Source organism: Pan troglodytes, chromosome 2 (genome assembly GCF_028858775.2).
Source record: "Pan troglodytes isolate AG18354 chromosome 2, NHGRI_mPanTro3-v2.0_pri, whole genome shotgun sequence".
Lineage (NCBI taxonomy): Eukaryota > Metazoa > Chordata > Mammalia > Primates > Hominidae > Pan > Pan troglodytes.
The window spans coordinates 115,051,707-115,068,145 of record NC_086015.1 but is presented as its reverse complement, the minus strand read 5'-3'; the positions used below and the strand labels follow the sequence as shown (position 1 = coordinate 115,068,145).

At 40.6% G+C, this 16,439-nt stretch overlaps 1 protein-coding gene across 2 annotated transcripts in view; it reads right to left on the bottom strand.

Moving 5' to 3' along the window:
* Positions 1-4,654: 4,654 nt before the first annotated feature.
* The window catches only part of PLCXD2 (phosphatidylinositol specific phospholipase C X domain containing 2), a 52,395-nt gene continuing 40,610 nt past the window's right edge, over positions 4,655-16,439 (bottom strand). The window contains exon 4 of one of the 2 annotated variants that reach the window (XM_001146704.7): positions 4,655-10,840. In XM_001146704.7, the coding sequence (XP_001146704.2) occupies positions 10,681-10,840 (160 nt within the window). In that variant the 3' untranslated portion in view covers positions 4,655-10,680. Of the gene's footprint in view, positions 11,335-16,439 lie in introns of both variants that reach the window. The other variant, XM_054680886.2, reaches the window with a different exon arrangement.

Here is a 16,439-nt window from a genome sequence, read left to right as displayed (position 1 = left end):
CCTGTCTCTACTAAAAATACAAAAAATTAGCTGGGCGTAGTGGCGGGCACCTGTATAGTCCCAGCTACTCGGGAGGCTGAGGCAGGAGAATGGCGTGAACCCAAGAGGCAGAGCTTGCAGTGAGCAGAGATCGCACCACTGCACTCCAGCCTGGGCAACAGAGTGAGACTCCGTCTCAAAAAAAAAAAAAAAAAAGAGAAAGAGATGTGATGACAGAAGCAGGGTAAGCGATTGATATGCTGCTGGCTTTGAAGGTAGAGGAAGGGGCCACAAACCAAGGAATGCAGGCCGCTTCTAGAAGCTGAAAAGGCAAGGAAGTGGATTCTACTCTAGGGCCTCTAGAAGGAGCATGGCCCCACTGACCATTTTAAACTTCTGACTCTAGACCTGCAAGGTAATACATTTGTACTGTTGTAATCTACCAAGTTTGTGGTAATTTTTTATAGGAACTATAGAAAATGAATACACATTTCCTCAGAAATACTCTTTATGATGGTGAGATCACTGTCTCACTTAGTTTCCTATTCTATAAAGGAATACTCTTTATCAAGCTAAGCTCGACCTTCTTAAAATGGCCATTCATTGGTCCTAGCTCTTCCCCGCACATAAGGCACTCCGGGAGGCAGCTGGAAATGGTGGCAAACAGTACTGGGAAGGGAATCAGAATCTGGATTCTAGTCCTACCTCTGCCTTAGCCAGTCAGTTCTCTCTGGCTTTCAGTTTTCTCTCCTGTAACATTAATGCCTTGTACAAATGTTCTTTGATGCCTTCTATATCTGAAGCCATAATATTCTAAACTCAAGTCATGTAACAATTTAAAAATACTTGAGGATATCCCTGTCACCTTGCTCCAAATGTTTCCTGTTCCAACTACCCCAGTTTTCCATGTGACATGACTTCTGGACCCTTCCATCTCCAAACTGCTCTTCTCTATGAAGGCTCCAATTTAGCCATTTCCCTCTGAAATGTGGTGCCCAAGTCTTCACATAGTGCCCCTGCCATTTCTTGTCTGCTAGTGTGCCTGGTTCTGCTGGCTCCTCTGACCACACTCTCTTGCTGGGTCTCATCTAACTATTCCTTAGGATCCTTTGAACTTGGCCTAGTCTGTTTCTTTTCAAGTTGTCTGATCTGACCTTACCTCTCGAAACAGAGCACCTATAGTGAACAATTCCACAAGAATCTTAGATTTTTTTTTATAGGAAGGACAAAGACTTGCCAGTGCTAGCCTAAATTAGTCAGCCTTGCTTGCTTAACAACATTTAAATGATAATGCATTCTCATAGGCCCTTGAAAGGCGGTGGTTTATCACATTTTAAGATCATAAATTCTTTGAGAATTTGATGCAAGTTATGGGTCCTCTACCAGAAAAAAGTGCACATACATCTAAAATTGTCTGTGTCATTTTGGGGCACTTCAGCCCCCCTGAAGTAGTTCACTACCCCTCTGATGTGTGGTAAGTTAGTTCTACACTCACAAGTTGTTGGTGGGGGAAGTTTTTACAAAAGGCAGCCTAACATTTTCTTCCAGATCTCCTTATACTTCATGGAGGTCCTAGAAACACCTCCTGGAACTGTATTGTGCAAATGCCCAGTGAGGATCAAGGTAGGAAAGTCTCCAGGCTAAAAAGTAGCTCAGTTCTCAGGTTAAACAAAAAAACAGCATTCAGTGGCCTCCTTTTACAAGAATATTGCTTCTTATGGCCTTTCTCTACAGGATAAATCCTATTCTTTAGATGCTTAGCTCCTTAGATTAAAGCCATCTGCCTGCCTAAGGCTTCCCTCAATTGCATGATGCTACTGGACAGAGGCTGACACTGCTGTGGCCTCCTCCCCACCCATGCTGTCCAAAAACACTGACTGCCCAGCTGTGAAAACACCCTGGTCTGACTAGTGCTTTTGTCTCACTGGCACTTGTCCAGGCCATCCCGGGTGAGGTTTGAGGCACATGGGCTTTGGCCACTGTCCCTCCCTTGCAACCTCCCACCCTCTCTGAGAATGAAAGGTTTCAAGTCTTAAAAATAATAACACTCCTTTGGTCATACCGAGTAGATTTGCAGAGGGATAAACACGATCACTTCTTGCTGATCAGGAAGAATTCCTTAGGAAAAAAAACACAACAAAAATCCAGGACATTCAGGCAACCTGACTTCAGGGATTAACAGAGAGGGAATTAGTTTCAAAGTTGAAGAAATGGAGTTTACTCTGCGTTTCTTGTTTGTCAAGCTCAGCCATAGGTGGGACTCAGTGACTCCATGACCTTTCTTTCCCTAGTTTAAACTGCTCTACAGGACAACATGGAGATAGATTATCTGAGCATGGACTTCCACAGGAAACATAAAGGAAGTTCCCTTATGAAAAAAACAGATAATTTTCTATTCCAAATAGCAGTTTCTTCATGTATTTAGTTACTAAGAAATGTTTAGGAAGAACAAAGTCAAACCCAGTTCTAAGCAAAAATGAGTGGTACAATAAACTGTATTTTTTTTTTTCAACCTGGAAAGGATCATAAACTTAGGTCATTCTCATAGCTTTTTCGTAGTGGGCTCTTCAAAAAACTTAGATAAATTTATTTTGAAGGGGACTTTATATCACTATTGAAAACCTAGGACCGCCTGCTACAAACAGAAGGTAACCACAACGTAAACACAGTACGAACAAAATGAGATTAAATGTTAGCTAGACACTATTGCCTTTTTGGTTTTAGTTGACAGGCAAGGGATAGAGAGGTTTCATTATTAAACTGAGACTTCCCTCTTGACTAATCAGAACTGATTAAGTGATTAATGACATTAATGCTATTTAAGGATATGGCCATCTTCCACCTCACATCATCTTGCATACCACCTGTGGCATAAATGCTATGCTCTGAGTAATGCATTTTTGGTTCAATAACTCTCCAACTGGTTACACACCAAAATACATGTTTCTAAGTATTCCTCCTAAGATATGCCCTAAGATATAAAGAATCACAATCTTCAGGGATCAGGTACAGAAATATATATTAATATGAGTACCTCCAGATTAGGAAGCTTCCAGAGGTGGAAACCACCAATAGCCAAAGCCCAGGACTTTGTCTCTACTGCCTTCCTCACACCTACCCTGTTCTACTCTTTGCCCCTTACAACCATCCCCCTCTCACCTACACACACACAAACACACACACACCCAGAGAGAGAGAGAGAGAGAAAGAGAGACAGAGAGATGAATGACCAAGTCTAATCACTCAGCACCATCCAGCTGCCTTGACCTTCCACTGCAGAGCCTCAAGAATTTGCCACACAAAGGGATTTCACATTTTCTTTCACTGTCAAATTTATATTGACTTACCTCTCATTAATTAGTTCCTGCTAAATCATCTACCAATTAACACAAAGGTTAGCAATCATGTTGAAGTGATCGTTGGGTGCCATTTGAAGGAGGAGGGTGCAAAGTCCCTTATTACTAAGACTAAGAGCTACTATGGAGTATTTACTATGTGCCATGCTCTGTGCTAAAATGCTTCCTATGCATTTTCTTATTTTGTCTTCTCAATTACCCTTCATGGTTGGTATTTTTAGCCCTATCTTCTATGTAGGTAGAGACGTTAATTTGCCTAAGGTTACTCCGCCAGAGTATGGAGTTGAGATAGAAACCCAGGTCTGTGCACTTCTGAAATGCCTATACTTAACTTCTGTGCTAAATAGAATGTTCATAACCTTGTTGTAATATGATCAATTAATCTGTGAATAGATATAAAATAATTCACACATAATGTGAGAGCTCCATTGTTATAGAGGCAATGTTTAAACCCAAGTATATGTTCAGAAATTGAGGCAGGCCAGTGGTATCTTTGCAATTGCACCATGCAGGTTACACACGCTTTGCTTATGTTTGGACCCAGCCCTATCTACATCATGCAATTTATTATTAAAAACTGCACAGGAATGACTGTAAGTGGTAAAGCCAACCAGAGGACAGTATGGTAGATTTACTAAACAACAACTATAAATATAAGTTAAACATTCTGAATATGACTATGTTGTTAAATTGCTATGGTAACTTCGACACTTATAATTATTCTTAATTACCTGTTTAAACCTTTGACTCTATGAAATTAATGGTTACTTAGAATTAATTTGATCTCTGCTAAATTCATACAAAAAAGTCTCAACTGATTATTTTTTGTAGAGGATAAGGGAAACACAGAATTCACTTAAATTAAGTGGTCTTGGATATTCTATTAAAAATAATTAGAAATGAGGAAGATACTGGAATCTTCATTGCAGCAGAAACTGCAGGTCCACCCTTATTTAATCTTTGTATACACAAATATATTATCTCTGCATTGTTTTATTTCTGGGCATTTTAGCAATCACTCAAACTAATGTGGGTAGAGGTGGTGGTCAGGTGAATGTGGATGTCAATAAGAGCTGCTCTAAGCTTAGTGGAAATAACTGAAGCGCTAAGGATGAAGCTTGGAAAAGCATGGGGTCAAGGTTGTGTACACATTTCACGCACTGTTCAATCTTGGGGACTGCAAGCACATTTACTTAATCCAAATATGTGTCAGACATGCTCGAGAGGGTTTTTGTCCAATATTATATAACAAGATGTTTTATTGACACTGAGTTTATAACTCTTTAAGACAAAATTAGAAGTGGACCAATAACAAAATGTTCATCCAAACAAAGGAAAAATGCCTGCCAAAATTGTATATTTATTACTACGGTTAAGCCTATTTAGGTAGTTCAAATCAAATACAAGAGAACACATCAGGTCATCATATTTTTTTTTCACTGTTAAAATGAGGTATTCTGGCTTTACAATGTTGTAAGTTGAAGTAAGCAGTTTAGTCAAAGTTACAAGAAAGAAGACGAGATATATACTTGGACAATTATTTCCTAGGGGTAAAAAGCCAAGTGAAATGTGTATGAATAAGATAATTAAGCCACAGAATACATTTCAGAATATCGAGAAGCTTATGTGCAAAATTTTAATTCTAACCTTAAAATTGGTATACTTTATTATTATTATCATTTTACTTAGCAAACAACATGCACCATACTGTAAAACGAGCAATACAGGACAAAATAGCATATCTATTAGAGCATTTATCAGGTTCACGTATCATCTGAATTGACCAAGACTTATTTTCACTATGACAATTTGTGTATTTTTCTAATTGCTCATCAGTGAGGTTAAGTAGTACAGTTGGCATATACACACAAAGAATGCATACACAATCTGTATTTAATACTTATTATTATATTGGGGTATAAGTTACTAAGTATAATAGCAGCAAGGTACCACTATTTCTAGAACATGTTCTAAGACTTATATTGAGACTGTAGATTCACGCCTGAAGTGTTATTAGTGCTATAAACTAATAACAAATGTAAAATTGCAAATGTACAGAGCTACCAAAGGCCTATTTGACTTTTCAAAGTGCTGTGCTTCTTGTTGGGCTTAATGTTTGTGAGCAAGCCCCTGCTATTTGAATTAAGTATTGGTCCCAAGTTCTGGGCTCCAATCAGGTATAGTTCTAATGATTGGATGTAGGTTGAGGGGTAGAATAATGCATTTGAAAAGAGTAAGAAGCAATAACCACTGTGATAAGAGTGTATTGGACATCACTGAACACATGTGCCTATCACTGTAAGCTTTGCCAGCATCCTGTGGTTAGCAATAATCAGCAGATGATGGAGAATGGCCAGGAGACAAAAGGAAAAAGTAGTATTCTATGAAGGAGACGGGAAGGAATGACACAGAATATGCCTCTAGACTGTTGATGGGCTTGCCTCGGCCAATGGTGAGCCTGAATTCCCCCCAAATGTAAGGGTAAATATTTATCTAATCTATTCGGCTTAGAAATGAGTTTGAAAAGTCCTAAAAAGTTTTGTTGGAGAATATAATAGAATACTATATCCACTGCAGGGTAGAAAGAATTTTCTTGAATTATTTGTATAGTGTCTAAGACTGTGATATTTTGAGAAAATCAATCGCATTTTGTGGTGTATTCTTCTGGGTTAGGGCCTGTTTAGGGTTATAGTGCTATTGGAGTCCTTGTTTCTAGAAGGAAACTGGGGAATCCAGAAGCTACGGAGAGCGTCCCTTGGGGTAGTAATGAGCTGTTTGGTATCATTTGAAATTAAGGGTAAAGTTTCTAGCTAAATTACTTATCACTCAAACAGTTCACTCTGTGTGTCCCAAGGCAATGGTTGTAAGTGACAACGCTATGGTGCCAAACACCAGGGAGCAGCCAGAGGCAGAGGGCCAAGATATCCTGGAACATTAGTGGAACTCAGAAGACAACCATGTTCTATGCTATGCAAAAGAAACTTCCTGTCAGTTTGGATATTTGATGCTATCATTTCTATTCACTTCCTCTTGGCATAACAAGTCTACTTAGCATGTATTGGGAAAGCCCACCTCTCAAGAGTCCACATACATGTTGGCAGATTTCTTTGAGCTCTACACATTTCATTATATGGATCATCAAAGGTGCCATTCCTAGGTAAGTTCTGCCATCCTACATCACACTGTTGGGAAATAAGCCCAAGCAGCTTTTCCACCCAAGCCACAGAAGGAAGAATAGCATATCTGCACACCCCCTGAGTATAAGGCATTTAATCTAATCATTAGGGACCTTATGATTTGGGGAGCTAATCAACCAAGATTTGCAAATCAGTCAGCACTGAAGTAGCAGACAGCATCTTCAAAGATGAAGGAACCAAGAAAGATTTAGCACAGGATCACATGCTCAGCTAACGGAGCGGAGTCTCATGGCTGTGCTCCAATCATTAGCCCACTCTGTTTCTTAGAATCTAACAGTAAAAATTTGAAATTAGCTACTAAGAAACACCACACAAACTTCAACTGTGGCATGAACTAAATCTGCAGGATGGACTGGTTTCATGTAGCTCTTTCACTTCCCAGGAAGAAGTAGTTTCATTTCCATCTGAATTTCTTCTGTTGCTCCACCTTTAGCATTGTGCTAAGCCTCCTAGCTGGGAGGTAGTAATGTCTCATTGGGAAGCACTTTCTCATGGCAAGATTCTCAAAACGAGAGATGGAAAGTCCCGCCACACCATAAAACTGCATTTAATTCCAGAATACTCTACTATGTTGTCTTATTGAGAAGAAACAATTTTTTTGGATGAATATGAGATCATGTAAAAAGAACTAGGATTCCTAAGATGGATCATTACCTGGGCTCAGATTTTGTGCTTTTCTTTGAGTTTATAATAAAATCCTGGGACTGTGGCTTAACTGCTCTCAGTAATTCAGGGTTTAGATTCAGTGCTAAGGAAAATGACTAAAAGTAATTACTATTGAGTTTAATACAGCAAACACAAAAACTTTTTTTGGCATGACCCTCTTGGAGGTCTGCCACTAATTTAAAATTTAATCTTCAATAACTTATTCCCTTCCATTAAGTCCATCTCGACCTCTCTCTCCAATCCTTCTGTATCCATGAAATCATGGTGGTATCTCTAAAAGGCTCAAAGTTCAAGCCTGTAAACACTACTCTAACCGAACTAAAACCTTTGATGGTCCCCTTTGCCACAAAGCCATGGAAATGTGGCTGTGTGGGAAATGGTCCAGGGAGCTCATGAATAGCTCAGTTATATTTCAGAATAAATATGACCTAAAATTCTGTGAAACTAAAGTCCTCTTTGGCTCAATCAAGTAGCTTCTTAGCTGATCTTGAAGTTAGTTCTGAGCAAGTATGAGAGCCTTGTTTTGATCTGAAAGGTCTCCAGAACTTGTGAGAATAAGTGATGTGGTTGGGTCACTATTTTATTGTTGGCAGTTGCAGAATGAGTCATGAACCTAAAATCTGTTTTCCCTCTGTCCCACATGCCTGAGTTCTCCTGTCTGGTCTCATGGTCAAGGAGCAGAAGGCACACATCCTTTACAATATGTTAAGCAACTTTTTCTTGAGGCAGAGATTCTGCTGATGCCAGGGTGTTTATCAAGGGAAAATTGTAAATAATCCTCCTATCTCCCAGAACTCTTGTGCAGACTTTCAAATTGCAAGCAAGGCTGGCAGCTCCAAGCAGCATGAAGGAGTGAGCACCTGCACGCACCACGCAGGGCAGGACTCCATGCATGCAACCTTGGTACAGTTTTCTGGGCTTTTGTGTCATGCTTGATGACATTTATCATGCAAACACTGAGGTGCACTTAAATGTTACAACCCAAGTGAAGTGCAACCATATATTTAAGAACTAAAGGACAAAATCATGTAAACATTTCATGGAACAGTCAGCAGCCCTTGGGTGTTACTGGCATCCTGTGTAGATACTTGTCAACACACCTGGCCTCATAGCACCAAACAGCTGGACAAAGCCGAGGCTCAAATAAAACAGAGAACAGTAATTCTCCTCTTGCCTCCTTATCTCTTTGCCAAGTAACAAAGGGTAAAAAGTGGGGAAATGATGTAGCCCCTAGCAATTGACCAAAAATTAAAAACAAAAGCAAAATGAAATAACAACAAAAATAAAACCCTGAGGGTAGACCAGGGATTTCAGAGCTTGTCGTTAGCATTTAGCATCAGAATTGAAGGAAAGTTTAGAAAGCGAGAGAACACACTTACTTACTCTTATCCAGAGAAGGCCCTACAGAATTTGACATTATCCCAGAAAACCCTTTGGGGAGGGGTTCAAATGCAAAAAAAGGAAAGTTCAACCAGATTTTCCCAGAGGCATTTCTATTATGACCTCCTCAAGGGTGCAAGCTAAAAGCCAGGGCTTAAATTGTTTTACAGAACGTATAGGGTGGAAGACCAAGAGTTGGGGGTGTGCATGTGCTTTTAGTACCTCACCTAGGACACCCCTATCTGCAAGCAACATGCAAAATCCATCTATGGGCATCAAAAGACAGAAACAGGAAACTGCTGGAAGAAGAGTCTGACAATCTTTATAAATGCATACATCCATTCGGGACTCCATGTTTATATTTCCTTCTTAAGAATCCAGAAGCTGCCACTTCCTTAGGGATTCTCAGATGGTGCTGAGGAGCAACAAAGTGCACACATTTCCATGCCTAGTTTTCTTTCTAGAGCCTTTCTTTTCAACACTCTTCCGGAGGGTCTACTTATGAACTAATAGCTCTTCACGACCCATTTTATCTTCGTTCATGGGCATGACTTGGTAGTGACTTCTCAGATCTAGACCACATCCACACATGTATACTGTCCCCAGGAGGACTGGGGGAGCCAGGACATGAACAGCAGAGTCAGGAATCACTCACAGCCCTGAGATGCGTGGTCCTGTTCAGGAGAGAAAGACCATAGCAGCATCTATCCTGGGTAAGAAAAGTTCAGTAAGCTCCTGTGTGAGTGCTCTTGATGTAAGAAGCACGGCAGATATTTAATCTATAAATAAATAAATAAATAAATAAGTCAATCAAAACACAAGAGGGCTCTTTATAGATAAGCACCTCTTATCAATAAAAAAAAAATCCCCTCTTGAGTTTCAAAGCCCTCATGCAGTAGTGATTGGTAGGCTCAAAACAACCTGCAGAAAGTAGAACCATCAAGAGAAGGACTGGAAATGTTCCAACACTAGGTATTTCTCACTTGGTGACACACGAGTCATCCTAAATATCCCCGAGGTAGTCTTGTTTTCAAGGAGTTATAGAATGCCTCCAAATCCACTTGGAGCTTCCTCCTTTAATGCCATTGCACTTTCCCATGCATCCTGCGCCTGCTTCCATGGTGCCATGGATAAGGGGCCTTCCACTTAGCGTTGTGTCCCACAGCGCAGACCTGAGTCCTAGGCAGACAATAATAAAACGCAATTCCAAGATCAGGCTTGAAGACCCCACTCCAAAGAGGACTTTGCCAAAATGATGCAGGTGCTCTACCTGGCAGCCATTCTGGAAAAAGCTGTAGAATTAAATAAAAGATATCTGGCATGCAGCAAACATGCATATCTATCTCTTGTTGGGCCCCACGCTAAAAAGATCATTGTTCTTTTCACTTTTAAGAAGGGGCCAAAAGAAATAGAAAGGAATCCAAGTTTTAAAACTGGGAAGCATACTTCTGATACTAAGGGTAGTATGCACTGTTTATCTGAAGAATGAGGTGACCAGTTACCAGTATACGCTATGAAAGAACAGCTGTGTTTGAAACATCTTAGTGATAAATGAGTCCTACTCTCTCAGAAAAGTGGTGACATCCAACAATCCTAGAGAGACCTGGTGCTTGGCTCTTTTCCCCCTCAGAGCCCCTGGTTGATGTTAGATCCACCCCAGATGGTGGTCCACAGCTACAAGAGCCAGTCTTTTTCACCAGGAATGTGTTTCTGGTTCAACTTTCTCACCGGCTCAAACACAACACCCCGGACGACAATAGGGAGCTGGGCCAATTAGGGGGACACTCAATACCCCAATGGGTCCTAGAGATCCTATTTCCAAATTCCATTCACCACCATAAGCCACTGGGGAAGTCCTGACCTTGGTCACATGAAGCATGCTTTCTTCCCTTGGACTTAAGTTTTAAAAAAAGTCTCATTTGGGAAAAATGCAATTAATAGCCCTGTAATTTTATCTAAATGGCCCTGTGAGGAAGGGAGAAAAAAAAGCCATCTTCCTCTTACTTCATCATCACTGCCCCAGGGGCCATCCTAACAGGACATCCTTTAGAACTCTACCCTGGATCAACAAATTCAACATTAAGGTTAAATTAAAAATTAAATCAGCATTTAGCCAGAGCTGTGTCCTCCTGTAGGAGGTCATTCAACTTGATGACAGTCGCAGCAAAGTCCACCAGGTCCACGAAGTCAGACGTGATGATGTTGACACCCATGGCTCCAGGCTTCTGAGTTTTCACCCAGTCCAGGATGGCAGGAAGATTCCTATACAGAGGAAAGTGTTGGAGGAAGAGAGTGGATACAGTACAGCTTAGAGGGTCTTCTCCAGACATGGACATAAAACATTTCCCTTAATATTACAAAAGTATGTTAATAAGAGCACAAGCTTTCAGAGGTATTTCCATTTAAGCTTTATATCTCCTTCAGGGATGAAGTAGTCTCTATTCCATTAGAAAATTACACTTTCCAGGGTTTCTCTGCTGGAAGAGGAGATTATTTGCTTCAAGCATCAAAGAGATACCATGTCAACAGGAACTTGAAAAACTAAGATCAGGCCCAGTGCGGTGGCTCACGCCTGTAATCTCGGCACTTTGGGAGGCTGAGGTGGGTGGATCACTTGAATCCAGGAGTTTGAGATCAGCCTGGGAAACATGGTGAAACCCTGTCTGTGAGGAGGGGTAATCACCTGAGCCTGGGAGGTTGAGGCTGCGGTGAGCCAAGAGCTGCACTCCAGTTTGGGTGACAGAGTGAGACTCTGTCTAAAAAAAAAGAGAAGAGAAAAAGAAAAACTAAGACCAAGAGCCTCAGCTTTAATGGGTTCTTTAATTTTTTTAAATCATGAAAATATTCAAGCATATGGCAACGTTGAAAGAATTTTGCAGCAAATATATCCACCACCTAGATCCCACCATTAACTATACTTGCTTACCACATATCTATCCATCAATCTGTCACTATCCTTCCATCAATCCATCTTGTATTTTTGACATATTCCAACTGCAAGCATCTATACACATTCCCTAAGTACTTCAGCACGCATATGATTAACTGGAGTTCAATATCTGTTTTTAATTTGTTCTTCTTTTAACATAAAGTTTACGCTCAATAAAATTCACAAATCTTAATGGTACACTTGCCGAGTTTTGACAAATACGTACACATAATTCAAACTCATATCAAGGTCTAGAACATAACTGGTACTCCACAAAGTTCCTGCAAGCCCCTTCCTCATCAACACCTGCCCCATCCTTCCAGAGGCAATAGCTATACTGATTTTTTTCCACTGTAGATTAGATTTGCCTGTTTTAAAACTTCATATAAGCCATGAAAAATGTATTATTTCACGTGAGTTTTCTTTCACTTGGCATAATTGTTCTGAAATTCATCCACGTTGCTGCATGTATCAGTGGTTTGTTGCCTTTTAAAATCAATGAAGAGAATTCCATTGTATGTATATACTGCAGTTTGCTTATCCATTTTCCTTCACTGGCAGGATGGACACTTGGGCTATTGCCAGTTTTTTGGATATTATGAGTAAAACTGTTATCTGTTCAATTCTTTTACTCATTTTTTCATTTTCTTTTAAAAAAATTGTTGAGTTGTAGAAGTTATTTATATAGCCTAGATACTGGTCTTCTGTCAGATATATTTTGTGAATATTTTCTCCTAGCCTATAGCTTGTCTGTCAGTTTTCTCAGTGACACATTTTCATGAGCCGAATTCCTTAATTTTTACGGATTCTAATTTGTCCATTTTTTTTTCTTTTATGGCTTCTGTGATCTAAGAACAACTTCAGTCCACTCCAAATTTACAAACATATCCTATGTTTTATTCTAAAAGCTTTATGGTTTTTAGCTTTTAGGTTTAGCTCTAAGAACCATCTCAAATTGATTTTTGTTTATGGTATAAAGTAGGAGGTCAAGGCTTACTTTTTTCATATGGATATACAGTTATTCGATCACTAAGTGTGGCTTCTTAATAGACCAATACTTAATCAGTTGTCTCACTAACAGTCTTTCAGTCTCATTTTATTAATCAAAGGCTTCCTAGGTGACAGCCAGTTATTTAGTGACATAAAGGAATAATGAAAATTCAATGTGATAATTTCTGCATTAATAGTAAGTGTAAACTACCACAGGCAGCATAGAGAAGAAAGCAATAAAGTGTACTCACAGTTTACATCATAGTAAAAACAGCTCAATACATACTCAGTAGGCTGAGAATGCTTTAAAGAAGACAGAAGAAACTCTCCCTTGATGCTGCCTGCCCTTCTTTCAGCACATATCTTGACTTCTCAGTTTTCCAGACAACCCCGTTCAGGCCTTGGTAGCATTTTGTCCTTCTCCTCTTTCTTTTTCTCTTACCATAACAACTATAATCAGTCCTGGGTCTCCTCCCTCTCTCAGTGGACTCTACAATCAGCCACGGGCTAAAACACATATCATCTATCTATCTATCTATCTATCTATCTATCTATCTATCTATCATCTTATTTTTTTTGAGACGGAGTCTTCCTCTGTCCCCCAGGCTGGAGTGCAGAGGCGCGATCTTGGCTCACTGCAAGCTCCGTCTCCCGGGTTCACGCCATTCTCCTGCCTCAGCCTCCCGAGTAGCTGGGACTACAGGCGCCCGCCATCACGCCCAGCTAATTTCTTTGTATTTTCAGTAGAGACGGGGTTTCACCGTGTTAGCCAGGATGGTCTCGATCTCCTGACCTAGTGATCCGCCCACCTCGGCCTCCCAAAGTGCTGAGATTACAGGCGTGAGCCACTGCGCCTGGCCTATATTTTTATATTAATAGCTGATTATGACTTAATAGATCACCCTCCCAGGGGTACTTCCATTTTGAACGGGGACTCCTGAAGAGTGATAATAATAATGCTTCATACAGATTTTTGGAGAATTAAACAAAATAATACATGTAAAGTGTTTAGAAGAGTTTCTGTGATATGGTAAGTCTGGTAAAAAAAAAAAAAAAGGTAAGGAATCATAACTGGAAGAGTATGAGGTAGAAATATTTGGTGGCTGGGAGTAAGAAACTACACCTTAAAGAGGTCACATCCTCCTGCTTACGTGACAACATGTTGTGGTTTGGAAGTGAGAAGCTGCAAATACAGATTTCCTTAAAGATAGACCAAGGATACACAAGGAACCACACCAAGGACACAGTAGTACTGAACCTGATAGATTGAAGACTTCATTTTAAAAGCCTGAGTCAGTGTTGAAGTATGAGGTGCAGGCGCCCTCTGCTGGTCATTAGAGGGAAATGAGCCTTAAAGGCTTGTAACTCCAGTCACTGCAGCCAGAGCCTCCCCACCTTGGAGGATCCCTGGAGCCTGAGCAGAGAAATGCAGTGAAAGGTATGTACCTGTGGTTTCCAGTGACAAAGAGTTCTGTGTCAGCTTCGGGTAGCATGTGTCAACCTTCTCCAAGGCAAGGATCAAATAATTAGGATTAAGTACGAAGAAGGGGAAATGCAGAACCCACAGTGAAGAGGAGCTACTTTATTTTCTCAGCTCTTGGTATTTACCAGGACAAGGGATCTGTGCAAAAGGCTGAACCTGACAGTGCTGACAGGCCCGTGAGGCAACAGTTCCCATGGATGGCAGAGCAGGAGGTTAAAAACTTCCCTTTGACCTTGGGGCCCAGCTGGGAACAAGGGTGGTCCATAGTGTTTCTGGGTGTCTTTACAAATAGGGATGGCATGTCTATTTTCTGCCAGCCACTGTGGCTGGCATTTTCATGTTAAGGCTACAATCTGATGAGGTATTATTAATCCTGTTTAACTGGTGAGAAAACCACAGCTCAGAGACCTCAGAAAACTTGTCCACGGCCACCCTGTTGCTCAGGGACTGCATTGGTTTGCTAGGGCTACCATAGCAAAACACCACATACTGGTTGGCTTAAATGACAGAAATGTATTTTCTCTTGTTTTAGAAGTTGGACATCCAAGATCAAAGTGTCATCAGATTTCATGTCTCCTGAGGCCTCTGTCCTTGGCTTGCAGACAGCCGCCTTCTTATTGCATTCTCACATGGCCTTTCCTCTGTGAACACATATCTGTGGTGTCTCTTTGTGTGTCTAAATTTCCTTTTCTTTTAAGGATACCAGCTAGATTGGATTAGGGCCCACCCTAATATCCTCGTTTTGACTTAATTACCTCTTTAAAGGCCGTATCTGCAAATGTACCCACATTCTGAGGTAACTGAGAGTTGGGACTTCAATATGTGAACTTGGGGATGGCGGGGATGGGACGGGGCACAACACAATGCACCCTGGAACAGGGAACATGTCAGGCTGCACTCTCAGGCCTTCTGATTTCAGTCCATGTTCCCTTATAGAGTTCATGGATGCTCTGTCCTCAAGCTTAGGCAAAGCATTTTCATTTGATTTCAGTGAGAGTGCCATGAACCTGAATTTCAGGTTTCTATAAGTCTGGGAGAAACCACCATGGAAATTAAGTCAAATGGCTATATTTCTTGTGGCTTCCTTCTACGGTGTTGAACCAAAATGAACAAGATCTTAGCTCCAAAGTTTATCGAAGGGTTAGGGGGTTAAATCCCTGCCGAGAAACCACCTCTACATTTGTAAGAAAATATACCCTGTCTTTTTTTTCTTGGTTTGAGCTGACCACCACTGCCAGCGACCGGTTGTTAGGACATACCCTCTAGGTGTTGGCACACAGGGGAAGGTCCTGTGTTTGTTCAACAGCCCACAGGAAATGACAGCCACACTCTGCACTGGCCTTTTGGAACAAACTCAACCAGAGCTATATTTTCCTCCTTCAGTTGATGTGCAGGGCTAGGAATGCATGCATACTTGTAATATTCTTATGGCCGGCAGGGGGCGAGATGCCAAAGAAAGTATCTTTCCAAGCTTGGGGACATCAGCTTGCTGCTACCAGTAGTGCAAGGGCTCTGGCATAGTAGGATCCCTTGGCTTTGGGCGCATGCCAACATCATTATCTCTCATCATAAAGGAAAGAGCCAATGTTTCACTTGCAGCCAGATTAAAGTTTTAGGAATGTACAGATATGAAAAGCTTTGTGACATTGTGGGTTACCAGTTATAACCTGTGAGATATTACCAGATTCAGGTACTAATAAGACAACTGCAGGCCTGTGGAACAGAAAAGAATGAGCACAAAAATATGCAGTATCCAAGTCAGTGTCCAACGCTGAAAAGGGCAGTGGTCTAACGATCAGAAGGCCAGAGTCTGAGAGGTATTCTTGACTTTTACTAGCTGTATGGATTGGGGTCACTTAAGCTCCCTGAATCCCATCTAAAGAGGGGATGATAATATGCTGTAGACAATGTGCCATCCTAGAGGCTGACTTAAGAATCAAATGAAATCATCTGCAAAAAGCCATTTGATATTCAGAATATGGTATACAGATATAACTTATCCTTAGTTTTTTAAATACTCCCTCTCCCTTATTAGTATGGCTGTCTGCACAGACTTCTTCACAGTGGTATTTCACATTGCTTTATAGAAATTTTCATGCCAGTTTCTGCTGCTAGACTGTGAGTTCCTTGACAGCAGACAGTATAATATTCACCTTGAATCTTTGTACCTAGCTCTTCCTAGGTACTCAATGTTTGTTGAATGAATATATAAATAATGTTGATCTACAAATATACCAGAGGCATGAGGAAAACAGTGTGGATACACAAACATATTATTAAAACAATAAAGCTTCTAATTCGGGATCTTTCAAAGAGATATAGTGCTGGTTTATAAAATTCACTTTTCCAAGTTCAGCATAATGAATTCAGTCAAGACTTAGTAGAGCTACACAGAAAAGACTTTCTGGTTTTGTCCATGGTTGACATAATCAGGAGCTCTCACCAAGAAAGAAAAATCT